The sequence below is a fragment of the Tupaia chinensis genome, unplaced genomic scaffold, assembly GCF_000334495.1.
Source record: "Tupaia chinensis unplaced genomic scaffold, TupChi_1.0 Scaffold000057_1, whole genome shotgun sequence".
Lineage (NCBI taxonomy): Eukaryota > Metazoa > Chordata > Mammalia > Scandentia > Tupaiidae > Tupaia > Tupaia belangeri.
In genome coordinates, this window is record NW_006159515.1 from 6,426,451 (window position 1) to 6,443,550 (window position 17,100).

Genomic DNA, 17,100 nt, shown 5'->3' on the forward strand with positions numbered 1-17,100 from the left:
CATGTGGGATCCAGTGCTTTAACCTATAACCACTACACCACCTACAGGCCCTATCCCACCAGTTTTCTTTCTTTCTTCCTTTCTTTTTTTTTTTTTTTTTTGAGGTTTTTGCTACAGGGCACGTGTGCACGCTGGAAAGACAGAAAGAGACAGAGAGACAGAAAGCGAGAAATCACCCCCAGGGGGGATGGCCATGTCGCAATCCCTTCTCCTCCATTCTCCTCTCGGGATCTTGGGCATGCACACATACGCGCCTGGTGTGAGTTTAAGCCACTGAGTTCAGGATTCGAACCATAGTCGACTACATGGGAGTCCAGGGACATAGCCATTACACTACCTGCTGGTCCCCCCACCAGTTTTCTTGAAATAAATGAATGACCAAGTGAATAAGTTACTCATCCCACAGTATGACTGTAGCTAAATACCTATGAGTCTCTGTCTCCAGGACATTTCAGAATTTATTCTCCCATATATTCCTACTGCCCAGCCAAACGCTCAGTCAGGATCTGCTAAAGTTAATATGACCCCTGTGCTTCCTAGCCAGTGACTGTGAAAGGGAAAGGGAATATTAGAACCCAGTGTCTGCCCAAAACAGCTGAGAATGACCTGCCTCTGTTTCTCGTCACCAACTGGCATGGAGAACGGATCAAACTCCACCAAATATGGGTCATCTATAAAGTCATGATGTATTTTTCTATGCAAAAATGTGTCATGACTTTTCTGAGGACCCAAGAGATCAAGCACTGGAAGAAAAATGTTTCAGAGACACCTCAATCTATAGCTTCTGTTTGTCCCCTCACCTATCCTTGGATGACAGCAGAGCATGGAGGAGCCAGGGAACTGGTTACCCGGGACACTGACAGAGTAAGAGCTGGAGGCTGAGTCCCATGGTGGGCAGGACCATCAGCCCGGTTCAGAGGGTTCAGAGCGAGCACAGAGGCCAATCAATAAACATGCCTGAGGCCGGGCTTCATTGGCGTGGTCTGGAGGCCACTGCTTGGAGGCTGAGGCCACGCAGGAGGCCTGGGCTCGATCCCCAGACAGGTCAACGAAGCAGGGCACAGTGGCACAAGCCACAGTCCCAGCTACTCAGGAGGATAAAGCAGGAATTTTCAACACTAAGCACCTTTTCTCCTCTTTTTAAAGTGTATGTATTTATTTCTTCCAGGAGAGACAGAGAGATAGAGAGAAAGGAAGAGAGAGAGACAGAGAGGAAGCACCCTGGGAGGGTCCTCGCTTCATACTTCACCCTGTCTCAGCCAGCTAGGATCACAGGTGTCCAGACCCTGCAAACTGAGGAGGCCTCAGGATGCGAACCCAGGACCTTTCCTACACAGTCTCACGCCCTTAAACAGATGACACATTAAACTCCCACACGTGCCCTTGCGGACATCCAGAGACCCTCAGAGCTACCCAAAGGGACGCACCACTCTCCACAGAAAATAACAAATCCAGCGGGTTGCCAACCGTGAAAGCCTCATCCAGGGTCACTGCAGAGCTGTTTTTCCTACACCGACGGGCGGGGTAACAGGTGGCCACAGGCGAACGTCCCACCCCACTCCCAACACCCCCAGAAGAAGAGACCAGAGGAGTGGCGTGCCCTCCTGGTTACTTATTTTCCAGCCTTGGGACAGCCACCTGCCCTGTTTCCCACACACTGTGTGTGCATATTCCCTGGCTAGGCTGACACAGGGGAGGGCGAGCTGCTCCACACTCATTACCCCCAGTCCTGGATTCGGGTCCTCACACCAGTCTCCAAAGAGCTACATGCATTGCATGTGCATAGCCATGTGTTTTGGGATGCCTCTCACTAAAGTAAAATCACTCCAGTGCCATCTGCAGTCATCACAGGGGACAAGGAGTTGTGTTAGAACTCCCTTACCAGAGAGTTTCTAAAGAGACAGAAAGCGAGAAATCATCCCCTGGGGGCATGGCCACACCGCAGTCCCTTCTCCTCCTCCTCCATTCTCCTCCTGGGATTTTGAGCACGCACGCGCACACACATGGTTGCCAGGCCTGGGACGTGAACCACAATAGACTATGTGGGAGTCCAGCGACATAACCATTGCATCACCTGTAGTCCCACCATGAGAGCTTTCGAAGGGAAGACCACATTCTGGCTTCTCAATCCTTTCTCACAATGCTCGACATTTCCTCCTCAAGAGCAAAACGAAACACGATTATCTGCCCAGCTGGCAGGCACTCGCGGTTCCCAAAGAATTCCTGGAACTAAGGGAACTTGATCGGCTCATCGAGATTTACAGAGTCTGGGAAAGGAGACTTAACAGTTCAACACTGGAAATCTAAACAGTGAAAAAAGGATCAATACACAACGGATGTCTTTATGGACATGGTGTTAAAATGAACACTTCCAGGAGAGGAAGGGGGCAGTGAACATCCAACCTGGGTCCTGGACGGAGCCTGCAGGGCCTCTGTGAGCTCATGGGATGTAGCTTGCTAACAGTACGAGTCTGTGCTGTGCCCTCAAGCCTGCACCATCCCCTCTGCACATCAAATATTATTTACTAGGACACTGGGAAGTTGCGATGTATTTTTCTATGCAAAAATGCATCCTAACTTTCCCGACAACCCAATATGTTCTGTCAGAAATGGCTGTGGCAAATGACTGATTCCCTGCAGAAAGATAGGTTTGAAATAGACGCTAGAATCCAGCTTATTCACGACACAGCTTAACATTTTCCTTAAAGGAGGTTATTTCAGTCAGATGTTTATAGAAAATGACTTTTCTACGGCACCAACATGTTTTCTATAGGGAATCAGCTTAGAGTTCGACCATCTTTATAGATCCCAAAATTCATCTATAAAATAGATGCCCAGAAAGCATTGCTGAATTCCGCCATGAGCACTGGCTATGTCCAGAGATACAGGAGAATCCAGTAATACTGCAAGGTACTCGTAATGCGTTCGAGTACTCATTTCATGACAATGTTATGGGAAAATGAGATGATGACAAAGGAGTGTCTTTTTCTTTATTTTTATATATATTTTTGTAATTTGCTATAGGACACATGCACTCACCAGAGAATGAGAGCCAGAGAAAGAGAAAGCAAGAAACCACTCCACAGGGGTGATGGCCACGCTGCAACCCCTTCTCCTTCATTATTCTCTCGTGATTTTGGGTACACATGCACACACACCCGGTCTCTGTGTGTGTGTCTTAAAAAGAATTATTTATTTAATTAATTCCAGTTATTTTATTATTATTTTTTAAAAATCTAACCAGAGAGAGACAGCGAGAGAGAGAGAGAAAGGGGAAGGGAGAAGAGAAAGCAAGCCGCCAGATCCAGGACTTGAACTGCAGTTGGCCATGTGGGAATCCAGGGTCCTCAACCACCAAGCCACCTGCCGGCCCCTCAGGTGTGTTTTTTCAAGCCGCTGGGTCTTGGACTTAAGCTGCGTGGTAAGCCATGTGGGAACCCAGTCACCTTCATCACCATGCCACTGGCTGGCCCAAAGGTGTGTTTTTTCAAGCCGCTGGGTCTTGGACTTCAGCTGCGTGGTAAGCCATGTGGGAACCCAGCCACCTTCATCACCATGCCACTGGCTGGTCCAAATCAATGTCTTTTCAAAATGTCCCCAAGTGCATGTATTGCAGGGGTGGGGGTCAGATCTCCAAGGCTCTCATCTCCTCTATGCAACTGTGTGTCCAGCCACCCCCATTCACCACTCCTGACAATAATCATTCTAGAAGTGTACCCCTTAGGAGAGGCCAAGTGGCAGTGATGTTTCATTCTGAAGAACAAACCAGTGATTAACAAAACTAGGCCATCAAATGTTATCACTATTTTTGTATTGGCTACTTTTAATTATGCTCCAAAAGGCATTTGGGTTTTAATCCAGTGCACAAACAAGGTGCCTGTCTCCACACCGCAATGTCCCTGTCACTCTCTCCATCTTGAATTGGCTGTTCATTGTGGCCTATAAAGTTAAATTCAGGAGGAGGTTTACGTTCTCGGGAAGGTCTGGCAAGCAAGCACTGAATAGCCAAGTGGCATGAACGTTCACATACAGCTTCAAGCCACCGAAATCGTGAATCAAAGTTCCTTTAGTTAATTGTGTCTTTAAAATATTTCTATGCCTTCAGGTTATTACTATTAAAGTTTTATGCAGGACTCCCCCGCCCGCTGCAAAGGAATAAAGACATCATTCTTTCTGTGGGTTGGGGGCATGTTCTTCCTCTCCCTTTCCCTTTCCCTTTCCCTGCCTCCTCAAAGAGGCTGAATAAATGAATCCTCTACTTGACAAAGCTTAAGTTCTGTCTTTTGGAAAGTATCGCAGAGATGGAAATCCATGAAAATGACGTTGGCCAGGTTTTAAAACTGTGCATGTGCCTGGATTTCCAGAGCCATTTCTGGAAGTGTTCTGTTCTGGTGTGGGATTAGCGTAACCATGACAGCCACGCTCTCAGCTAGCAAACAGGCAGGGCTTCTCATGAAAGCCCCGCCCCTTTCTCCTACCCTCACCACAGGTGAGAATGGGGTGGGGATCCATAACCCACAACCCTCAGCCCCTCTGATCGTGGGGTGTTACGATGGCACCATTTTCCTTCACATCCTTTGGAAGTTTCTGGCCAGGCGTATATGTTATGAAAGATCACGACAGCTTGAAGCAGCGGGGTCACGTGTGTTAAGCGAGTACAGCCACATGCAGACTGTGCTAGGTCCCAAGGGAACAGAGATCAGGACTAGTGTCCCTCTCTGAGTTGGCGACGTAAACAAAGAGGCAGCTAAGTTCGAACACACGGCAAGGGCTATGTTAGATGTGCACAGCTGTGGGAGACTTGAGCAACTGGCTACACTGATGGAGGAGTCTGGGGGCGGAGGTTGGACAACAAAGATGGTTTACAAGAAGTCCATGTGCATGGGTCTTGAGGGGTGAGTAGGAGTCGGCCAAGTGAGCACGTATATGGAGATACAGCATGTTCGTCAGCTCAGGCTGACACCACACACTGGGTGGCTTAACCACCGGAAGTTTATTTTTGTCACACTTGCAGGAGAAAGGAAGTTGACAATCGAGGTGTCGGACCATTTTTGTCCTGGTGAGGGCGCCCTCCTTGGCTTACCATCAGCTGCCTTCTCACCGCACTTTCGCCCGGCAGAGTAAGAGTGAGCAAGAGCTCTCTTGAGTCTCTTCCTCTAAGGACCCTACTTCTATGGGATGCAGGGTCTATCCCATGACCTCGTTTAACCTCAATGAATTCCTTACTCCACATGCAGCCACACAAGGGGTTAGAGCTCCCACAGATGGATTAGGGATTGGTGGGGAGGGACAACTTGGTCATAAAATCAAACCATGACTACAAAGTACTTAACGAAGGGCCTGGGACATGACCCATGTTCCCTCGTGTTGCTGCTACTACGTTGATGGTGAGGGAACGTGAGGGTAAAGAGGCAATGTCGGGGGGCGGGGGGGCTGCACTCAAGGAGGTCCTACTTCCAACCCCAGGGCACATTCCAGTGTGCAGTGTCCCAGGAGGGAGAGCCCAAGCTAACGCAGTGACAGGCTGTGTGCCTGTGTCCAGAGTCCACACAGGCACCACACTTAGATACACGGCCCTGAAGTCAGCTGGAGGGGCCCAGCGACCACCGCAGCCCTGGGGGAGCTGCAGATGCCGGTGCCGATGGCTGGTGGGAGGCCTGAGAGCCTGCATTTCTTTCTTTCTTTCTTTCTTTTTTCATTTATTTATTTATTCCCAGAGACAGAGAAAGGTGAACAGATAGGCAGGTGCTCCCAGCAGGTTCTTTATGCCACGAATTCACCCCCAGCACAGACAGCCCAGACCGTGAGCATGCATGCACAAACTCGGGGTGTACGGAGACCTCGGGAAGTGGATCGGGACCCCTCATAGCTTCGGCACCGCGGAGCATGCATTGCCACCACAGCACCAGCACCGTGGTTGGCCAGGACCTCGGAGCATGTGTGCACGTGAGAGAGTGAGCCCGCCCTTGGCCGCCTTTTCTCAGCCCCCAGCTCATCAGGATCTTGGGCATGCAGCACATGTGCACACACAGACATATGCACCAGGCATGCTTTGGGTTCCCCGAGCTGGGAGTGGGAACCCGAGGTGAGCCATGCAGCTTCTAGCACACCACCCACTATGCCGCCGGGCTGCTACAGAATCGCTAAGGAGCTGCCAGGGGACTACAGCTGAGCAGCCATGCGCCAGACACATCGAAGAGTTGCAACCAAATGGCACACGTGTCCTCAGCAGGCAGGGCTCTCTCCTTTGACCTCCATCTGGCACGAGCATCAAGCCTGGACTCAATTACAGTCGAAGACACCAAACCCACCACCATGGGCTGAGCTGTCCCGCCCTCACAAGGATGCACCAAAGCCCTAGCCCAGCCCCTCCTGCGAACGTGGCCTTTGTCAGGACAGTCTGCAGATGTGAAGTTGAGACGAGGTCACTGAGGTAAGCCCAGTATGGCCAGTGTCCTCACTAGCTGGTGTGGAGACAGACACAGGGAGAAGTCTGCGTGACAGTGGGGACAGCAACTGGGGGGACAGTTGCAGGCCAAGGATCTCCAAGGACCAAGGGCCACCAGCAGAAGCTGGAGAGCCCAAGAAGGACTCTACTCCGAGTCTCAGAGGGCGCATGCCTGGCCGACACGTGCTCTCTGACTTCGTCTCCAGATCGGGGTGGGGGGGCACACGTCTCTTGCTGGGGCCATGCACTTGTGGTATTTCACTCCAGCAGCCCTAGAGAACGCACAGTCACCTTCGCGGCACCCTGCTCCTCACGCCTGAGCCACACGTGGCGGAAGCAATGCGGGCACGTCCAGCATGTCTCTTGTGAATAAAGGAATCACAAAGAAGTGCTGACCTAATAGAACGGATTCGGAATAACAGAAACTCTGGCTTTCAAAATTTCTCAAAGTTAATAATCAAATATGCTCAGCAAATGGGAGGCGATTCCTTTTTCTTGTGGCTAAAAGGTATTCCTATTTTTACGTTATTGCTCTAGATGTGAACACTGTTCTAGCTGAAGTTCTTTTTATAAAATATCACCTATTCTGAGATCCTGACAGGCCAGTGAAGTGGGAAGGACTGGGTCCCAGGCTGAGGTCACACAAGGTCCCAGCTTCCCAGGGATCTACCCAGGACCCTCGTCCTAATTCAGCTCTTCTTGACCCCCTGGCTCAGAGTGAGGAGCTCTCAATGAAGCAGAAGGTCAAGGGTAGGACCATATGAGAAATCCCACAGGAATCCACCTGTTAGGGTTTGGATCATGGTCGGTCACCCAAAGGGTCATGTTCTGAATCTGGTCTTAGAGTGTGGTGACTGGATGTCCCCCGGAAATTCGTGTGTTGAGACTTGGTGGTATTGTATTATAAAGGTATTGAGGGAAAACTTAATTCCTTCCTGGTACCCCAGGGTGAGGTCCTTGAGTATGATAATGATAACATCATTAAAGCGGGGTTCTAAGATTGAGTTATGGCAGAGAGAATGAGACCAGAATAGCAGTGAGAAAGCCACATGGACACAGACCTGTTCTGCTGAGAGCCCCGCCTCCCCCACTTTGTGACATCCTTGGACTTCCCAATCACCCGAATGGTAAGGTTTTTTTATTTTTATTTTTAATTTTAATTTTATTTATGATGATGATGATTATTTATTTCTTAAAATTTGCTATAGGGCATGTGCACTCACATGCCAGAGAGACAGGGAGATAGAGAGGGAAAGTGAGAAAACAGGCTGCCACATCCAGGACTCAAACCATGTTTGTCTGTGTAGGAGTCCAGTACCTTAACCACCACACAACCTGCTGGCCCCAGAATGGTGAATTACTAAATCTTTATTTCTTCGTAACTCACTTAGCCTTAGATATTTCTGTTAGCAATACAGTAACGGATGAAGGCACCGCCTATCGTAAGTGTGTGTTTTTCCTAGAAAGGTCGGTATAAGACCACTGCCAGACTCGGCTTAATCAAATTAGAAAAATAATCTCAGACTTGTGGCTGAATGTGGCAGACTGAACACATGCAGCTTATCCTCACTCTATCCAGAAATCCCACCAACATGACAGCGAAAGAACAAAAAAAGACAAAAAGGAATAAATTCATAGAAAACAGGAAACAGAGAGGAGACAGCAGGTGAGAGAGTCCCCCAAATTCTGGAAGACGACAGAAAAGAACGCTGAAATCTAATTATGGAACAGAGAGAGTCAGAAATAGGAAAGCAACTTAATTACACAAAGCTCTCCCAAAAGGTGTGGGCACCTCTAACAACAGGCGGTCCAGCCAGAAACGCAGTTATGGAAACACTGTCATTGGTGTCCTCGCAGAGCTGAGGGTTGATGACTTTAAAAAGGTTATAAAAAGGATTATTTGGATAACAAGAAAGAGCTCTTAGAAACAAAACTCAGTGGAACAAAAACACAAATGTCATTAGAAGGGTTTAAAGACACAGGCAATAACTTCCCTCCAGACCAGAGGTGAAGGGGCAGGAGCCAGGGTGGGTACCGGGCAGGAGCGAGGTGGGTATGAGGCATGGAGGGCTTTGGCTCAAGAGCCAGCACCTGCAGGACGCGGCTTCCAGACACCGACATAATGGGAAGGAGATTATCCAAGAGAAGTAAGAGGAGATTTTCCAGAACCTTCCGGAGTGAAAAGGGCAGAGAGTGTCTCCCGGAAGGAATAAATGGAGCTCATCTCAAGGCAAATTACTGGGAAATTAGGGAGGGCAAGGCGTGAAAAGATTCTGAAAGTTAAGGAACAGCAAAGGCTAGGATTTAAAAAAAAAAAAAATCACAATGGCCCAGGGTTTCCTTATGTGCATCAGAAGCCAGAACAGGGCGCCCCGGCAGGGGTCACTTTATGGGACACCAGCAGTAATATCTGAGTAAATAAAGACACTCCAGGCCAGAAGCAACTGCCCTGCCCTCTGTGGGCAGAAGGGACTGGCCAGCCTGCACCTCCTGTGCTGCCCCCTCTGGAAGTTCTGGGCTGGAGGACAATGGCGCCCGGACAGCAGTGCCCAGGTCACACTTGCTTGAGGCCAGCTCCTCTTCGTGCCTTCACCTTCCTCTGTAAATGGGCAGAGTCACGACGGAGCCAACTGAGGGGTGCTGTGAGGGTTAAGGACCTAGTGCACGCCAAGCCCTGAGGATGGTATCCCGTACTCAGCGAGCTCCTCAGACCCTCGGCCATGAGCAGGAAGAGGAAGGAAAGGATGCAGAAACTAAACAGCAGACCAGATGGCACCTCCTCACAAGCAGGGTGAGCTCCATCGCCAGGGAGGAAAACCTGGAACCCGGACACCGGGGAGCCGGAACAAGGCTTCCATTCTGGGCCAGTGTGGCTGAAGGTTTAGGCCTGCCCCCAGGGTCCCGCCCAGAGCCTCCCGATTCCTCCTCCTGGCTTCAACCCCAGAGCAGCCACCCTGCCCGGAGGACACTGTGTCCTTGTTCCTCCGCACTGAGTCCCAGCATTCAGAGCACTTGCTCAACACTCTTCAGCTTGGATTGCAGAGTCCCCGGACTCCAGCCACAGAGAGAATGGGCCCTTTCAGTGTCCTCCCTGTAACGTGGTGACGTTACACCCACAGCATCGTCAGCACACAAGCCCCTTCTTCCTCCAGGACTCTGAAAAAACAGACGTGTGTGTGTGTGTGTGTGTGTGCGCGCGTGCGCGCGTGTGAGTGGGGGATTTCCACTGCTTTTCTGAAAACTTGCTATGAAGTGAGCAACAGAAAAACACATTTACGGGAGAAAACATCTACCCGTAGTGCTAGGCTTGTCTGCTCCTGATCTTGAACAATGGACTGTCTTTTGGTCCCTTTTAGAGGACTACGATAGAGCCAGCAGGTGGAGTGGAGGTTAAGGCACTTGACTCATAGAGCCAACTCTGTGGTTCACATCCAGGACCTCGTGGCTTGAAAATCAAACTGGGAACATGTGAGTGCATGCCAAAATCCTAACAGAAGAATGGAGGAAGACAGATTGCAGTATTGCCATCCCCTGTCGGAGGTGACTTCTCACTTTCCCTCTCTCTGTCTCTCCCTGGTGAACACATGTGCTTCATGATAAAAATCTAAAAGAAGAAGAAAAACATTCTAAAGTTTACCTGAATAAAAATGAGAATCTTGGGGATGGCAGGTGGCAGGGTGGTTAGGGTGCTAGACTCCCACATGGTCAACCATGGTTTGAGTCCCAGACCTGGCAGCTTGCATATGCACTTTCCCTTTCTGTCTCTGTCTCTCTCTGGCCAAATTAAAAAAGAAGAAGAAGAAGAAAATTAAATACATAAATAATTCTTTTTAAAAAAATTAGATTCCTGCCTGACATTCGGATACTTTAAACATCTACTAGGTAGGGAATAAAATACCACACCAAGAGTGAACAAGGCCTAGTACACTCCAGATGAAGGGTATTCAGGGAAAGCAAAGGGATCCTCCCAGCACTGGGAAATGCTGGCCTTTCTCCTGATACCTGTTTTGTTTGGCGTTTTGCTCCTGGACACAGTGGTCTACCCAAGCCCCAAGACTGCATTCCGCCCACTGAACCCGGGTTTTCTGAAAAGCACCTGATATCATACAGCTGACCTCCAAAATTATTGTTCCAAGGAGGAAAAGTAAATATTTTGCTGAACTTAGCTTTATGTTAGAACAGAAAGGTGAATATTTTGTAAAACAAAGCCACCAAACAACATGTGTGGTTCCCAATTCTCGTCTTTCTTCATGTGCAAAGTTCAGGCCTTTTAACCTTGTCTTTGAAACATGGTTTTTCCCCCAGAGCCAATCTCTAAGAACATTAAATGAGAGAAAAATTATTCTAAATGTTTACAGGCATTTTCTACAGAAAACATTTTTAATATGTCTTTCAATTAGTCAGTAGGGAGAATTGGAACATTTTCTCAATCCTAAGAAGGGGAGATTTTAATTATTTTTTATGCAAATGCATTTAAATTAAAAATACATGAACCAAATAGCAGTTTATTTAGAAACACAGCTTTCAGGATCCCTTAAGAATTCTCTACTCCAGAATCTTCAGAAATTCTCCCAAACAAATACTTTTCGCTTTTTATTCATCACTTATGTACATTTCAGGTTTAACAGTCTATTAACCATGGAAATGAGTGGGGGTTAAAATAGTCTTCAGCTCGGGAACCAGCAGTTAGCGTAATGGCTATGTCGCTGGACTCCCACGTAGTCGATGTGGTTCGCATCCTGGACCCGGTGGCTTAGAACTCATGCCGGGCGCGTGTGCATGCGTGCCCAGGACCCTGAGAGGAGAATGGAGGAGAAGGGATTGCGGCGTGACATTCCCCCTGGGGGGTGATTTCTCGCTTTCTGTCTCTAATGTCTCTGTCTGTCTGGCGAGCGCACGTGCCCTATAGCGAAAATCTCTCCAAAAAATAATAATAATAATAATAGTCTCCAGCTCAAGGTTTGTATGTTTGCAAAGAGGTCAGAGTTCTAACCAAATCTATCAACCTTTAAATAGTTAGAAAGCTCAGCTATAATATAAACATATAGACTTGGGGCTCAGGGAAAAGAAACATACAAATAATATTTTAAAAGTACAAAAGGATATCTAATAGAGACAAAATTTAGAATATTGCTTGGCAGAGGCAGGAGCAGGGAACAGTGAGTTAGTGCTGAAGGAGTTTCAGTTGGAGAAGATGGAAAAAGTTCTGGAGACAGATGGTGGTGGCGGCTGTGCAATAATGTGAATATACTTAATGCTGATGAAATGTACATTTAAACATGGTTACAATGGTAAATTTTTGTTAAGTATATTTTACAATAGAAAAAAAATATGAGGAATAAAATATATCCAAAAATACTGACCTCCTAAAAGGATTAATAAAATGGGAGAGAGTGTAGATAAAGTCAGGCACTATATATTTTCATTATAAAGAAAAAATGGAGGAAACCCTAACTTCTATGTCACTTTCAAGGGCTGAAGCTATTACTACTGGGTATAAAAAACTTGGGAACAATACAGTATGGGGGAAGAGAGAGATTCTAGGATCTTTGGATCATACCTTTAAGTCTGCCTTGCTACTCTCCAGCATTTTGGCCCAGCAAGTTATATGATCTACGTGGGCACTGGTTTTCCCATATGAACAATGGAATTATGATACCCTCTAAAGGAATGGTTGTGAAAATTAAATGAAATAAATATACATAAAGTGCCAAGCACCAATGCCACCATTGAGCAGGTACTCACTAACTCATTGTGAGACATGATGTTTCATTTTTAGTTGAAATATCTTCACTGATCTTTTCAACTTTTGGTAGCTTTGAAAACTCTGTCTTGAGTATTTTTAATTCTCTTTACACTTTAACTATTGTTAAATAAAACTTCTACTTTCCCCTATAGTCCACTATCTTCTAGTAAGGGATAAGGGAGTAAGAAAATGGAAATAAGAGGAAGGGAGGGGGGACTATCTGTATGATCAGACAGATTAGAAAATCACTAAGCAAAAAGATTCTATGTGTTCATGATGGGTGACAGTCCCTTTCCATCAGCCAGTTGCTAAAGTAAGACAAAATATGAACATACAGACTCCGGATTTAGTAAAAGAAAATTTACAAATAACTGTAGAACACAAGTATAGGAAGCATATCCAAAAATGCCCATAGTCTACTGGAAGGGACTAAAAGATTCTGAATTAGTAACTCCCTTTTTTAAAAACTACTTGAGTATCAGACAAATATTCTGAGGTGCTGATAAACCACAGTTCAGAAAAACAAGATGGTTCTGCTTGGCTTACCAAAGAGTCTGTAAGTTCTTACAAATGCAACGGAATGGAAAGCTGGTCAATGGCCAGGATTTAATTAAAGAGCTAATTCCAGGAATAGTAAAGATTCCAAGGAGACTGGAAATGAGGTTCACCCAGAATCTTCCAAGCATCTACCTCCTCTCCCCCTACCTTACCACACCTAGAGAGTCCTTCATGCATGAGTATTCATGCAGTGATTTGGATTCTTGGGCACACGCTCACGCATTCAAGGGACTCAGAAATTGGGTATTATGCAGCCTACCTTTAGTGATATTCTTCTCAAATTCACTTTTTTTGAGTACCTTGATAAAAATTTTTCATGACAATTTCCTTGTATTCCTCTGCCAGCATCTGAGCTCTGTCTTTTATTATTACGATCTAACACATCAAATAAACAATTTCCAAATAGTTTCTCAAGTCAGCTCTATCAGAAATAGCCCTCTGCTATAAAATCCAGCACGTTATTCCTCTACTCAAAACTTTCTTCACTCGGAGTGAAAGCCACAGTCCTCAAGCTGGAAATGATAAAGGCCGTAGGTAACCTGCCCCGTCCTTGTCACCGACCTGAGCTCATGTGCAATTGTGCTCCCAGGTGCTCACTCCCCTCCAGCACAGCAGCTGTTCTCTGCGCATGTCAGGCACACTCACCTCAGGGCCTCTGCACAGGCTACAACACTTTCCCCCAGAAATCTCATGGATAATTCCTTCATTTCTTTCTCATCTTTGCTCAAATGCTGGCTTCTCGACAGGGCTGAAAACCAGCAGTTTCCCCCACACCCCTATCCCTCCTATTTTGCTCAATTTCTTTTTCTCTTTTTCTTCTCACTTTTTTTTATTTCTACTTTTTAGGTTTTTGTCAGGAGGTATATGAGCTCACTGGAGAGAGACAGAGAGACATAGAGATAGAAAGCGAGAAATCACTCCCCAGGGAGGATGGTCATGCCACAATCCCTTCTCCTCCATTTTTTTATAGGATTTGGGGCACACATGCACACATGCGCAGCTTGAATATTAAGCTGCCAAGTCCAGGACTTGAACAACAGTCGGCCAAGTGGGAGTCCAGTGTTCTAAACACCATGCCACAGGCCAGCCCCTCCCATGACTTTTAAGAGTAAACTACGTACCTGCCCCACAATGACCTTTGGGCAGTGAAGGACCACATATATGAACATGGTCCAACAAGACTACAGTTGGCTCTCCTTACAGGCTAGTTGTGTAGTACGCTAAGCCATCTGGGGCTGGGTAAGTAAACTTTATGGTCACACAGAGATGAGCTTCCTAATGACATTTCTCAGGACATATCCCCAGCCCCTATCAGTAAATGATACATGATTGTATATAAAAACACCAGTGTGTGGATGCTTTTTGATTTGGTTCTTTTGGAGTATCTGAAAATTCAGTTCTCCCTTGTATTTACATTTTTATATAAACATACGATTATATAGATATACATACACACGTGCATGCGTGCACACATGCACACACATAATTTTTTAAGGTTTACTTATTTATCTCTCCCATAATGTGGGGGAGGAGAGAGAGAGAGAGAGAGCTGGCACCCTCAAATAGACCCTGACAGTGCGATTTACCGCCAGCCTTTCCCAGCCCTGGATCGAGGACAAGTGCATAGCCAGTGGACTCAGGGAGGTCCCTGGACTTGAGCTGGGAAGCTTTCCACGGGGGAGTGCCTTAGAAAGCACTGCATTTTACGGCTGTGCCAGTGTATGGCCTCCAGCTTTTCATTTGTATTTCTAAAAACTGATTCACTAGTTACCTTTGTTGCTTTTGTGTAACTGTTTCACAATTTGGTAAAGAGAGGAATGCTTGGGATTCAGTACTTTCCATTGTTAATTCATACCAGGTTACAGTTTTTGGCTCAGTTTAAGCCCTTGTTGTAGAGACTTTCCTTGAAGTAGAAATCGCAGACATCCCCAGCTTAATGATGACTCCTTTTCATGGAGGGGTCATCACTGCAAAAAAGTCGGCGGTCGAAAACTGAAGGCAAATGTACGATATACTGATATAATAAAAAGCATGGGTACAGGTTGCACATCTTTTTTTTTTTTTTTAGAGGTTTTTGCTATAGGGCGTGTGCTCGCCAGAAAGACAGAGAGAGACAGAGACAGAAAGCAAGAAATCACCCCCCCAGGGGGATAGCCACGCCACAATCCCTTCTCCTCCATTCTCCTCTCGGGATCTTGGGCACGCACGCACACGCGCCCGGTGTGAGTTTAAGCCACCGGGTCCAGGACCCAAACTGCGGTTGACTACGTGGGAGTCCAGCAACGAGTCCTGCTGGTCCCAAAGACTGCACATCTTAAATAAAATTCTGAACAATGATGAACTAACTTTAGTAGTGCAGGCAGCCTACCTAGTACCAGCACTGATATAAAAGCCATGTTTGAAAACATAGAGATGTTTCTGAAAAAAAAACAACACTTACCAATAAGAGCTACCTTTAAAAACAAACTATTTCTAGGTCTTCTGATTTAACAGCATTTGAAATGTTAACCAACAGAGGTGACATATAGCAAGGCATGCTCACAAATATGAACCGAGTGTGTCCCCTTTCAGGGAGAAGAAGTTTTATTCGCAGTGACAGTATTCTGCCAATTGTGCGCACTCATTAAATGCACCCTCTCCAAATTTATGAATTTATTAGTGCCCAAGTGAATCCAATTAAAATTACAGAGAGTGGGTAGTCGCATAGTGCAACACTTAGGTCCTGTTTAGAGGAAGCTGGATTCCACATGGTTGACCAGGGTTTGAGTCCCAGCATCATCAATTGGGAAAGACATGCCAGGCAAGGACCAGCAGGTGGAGGCTGAGGTGCTGAATCCCACATGGCCAACTCTGTGGTTCGAGTTCTGGACCTCGTGGCTTGAAAATCATGCCAGGCACATGTGTCAAAGTCTCAAAAAGAGAATGGAGAAAAAGGGGTTGTGGGGTGGCTATTCCTCATGGAGGGTGATTTCTCACTTTCCTTCTCTCTCTCTCTCTCTCTAGTGAATGCATGCATGCTACAACAAGAACTAAAATTAATTAAAAAACAAAGAAAGTGAAAAGGAAGAGATGCCAGGCACATGTTCCTGTGGCCCTGACGGGATGGAGACTTGCAGGAAGAAGGCCTGTGGTGTGACCAGGCCCCCCTGGGGAAGGCACACACATGTTCATTCTTTCTCTTCCACATGCACACATGCCTTCTGTATTTAAACAAACAGCGCTAATGAGTAGTAAGCTCATTTTTGAAACAAAGACTCTGTCATCTGTTGAAAATTAAGCATGCTTGAAATAAAAAAAATAGGGTTTACAGGTTTGCTTAGAAATTGGACAGTTGAGACTAAATTCTGGCAGCAAAAAAGATCTGATTTCACAAGCTGGAATCTGCTTTTCATCATTTAATTTCTTAGCTGACCATGCGAGATGATGGTAACATATTTAAAATAGCAATGTCCAAAGAGAAGTTAATTAGAGCTGCATCTACTAATGGGTATATACCGAGTACCCTATTTAACAGAACCACTGCGAAAATCACATACTGCTCTCTCCTCCTCAAGGAAGTGATTAGTCCAAATTGCACTGAATGAGGAGAGAAGACTCGAGAGCAAATGTACTTGTAAAATAAAGCAGGGAATACATACATAGAAGCAGGAAGTAGACTACAGGAGGAGGGAAATGATGAAAGCGTTTCCGGTTTCAGATTTTCAGGGTGAAAACATCCTGGAGATCTGATGCACAGCAATGTGAATATACTTGATGCTACTGAGCTGTCTGCTTAAAACGAAAGTGTGGCCAGCAGGTGGCATGGTGGTTAAGTCACTGGACTCCCACATGGCCAACCGCGGTTCCAGTCCAGGACCTGGCAGCTTTCTTTCTTGCTTTCCCCCCTCTCTCTTTCTCTCTTTGTCTCTCTCTGGTGAGTGCATCTGTCTTATAGCAAATTCCTAATAATAAATAAAACTTTGATGAGGGTGGTAACTTTTATGCGGTGTGTATTGTGCTACAATTTAAAAAGGAAAGGAAGCAGTGAAGACTCCATCTCCAAATCTGGGTCTAGGAAAACGAGTATTTCTCTAATGCCACTCTAGGCCATACTGGTTTATGAAATGCTTTGAAGCAGACTATAAAGCGGAAACAAAACACCGGCTCGCAGCGTCCTTTTGCATATGTTTATTTGCGATCAAGTAGGGGAGTCATTGGTATCTTCGTGTTTGATTTTCATTCATTTTTCAAAGCAGTGGCCTACTGACAGATTGCCCCATGGAAACATTGGAAAGCATTTATTATATCACTAACAGCTCCGATCTCACTCAGTGTGCCCCCAAGCTGTCAGAGAAGCCCAGGAAGAGCG

The 17,100-nt window shown here is 46.4% G+C and overlaps 1 protein-coding gene across 3 annotated transcripts in view; it reads right to left on the reverse strand.

Annotated features, from left to right (window-relative positions):
- Nucleotides 1–17,100, reverse strand: part of FARP1 (FERM, ARH/RhoGEF and pleckstrin domain protein 1) — a 256,635-nt gene that overhangs the window by 118,347 nt on the left and 121,188 nt on the right. The window contains exon 1 of one of the 3 annotated variants that reach the window (XM_027776314.1): nucleotides 1,428–1,496. The exons of the other annotated variants lie outside the window; for them this stretch is intronic. Within the exon in view, the coding sequence (XP_027632115.1) occupies nucleotides 1,428–1,481 (54 nt within the window). The 5' untranslated portion in view covers nucleotides 1,482–1,496. Of the gene's footprint in view, nucleotides 1–1,427; nucleotides 1,497–17,100 lie in introns of those variants that run through there. 3 annotated transcript variants of the gene reach the window in all.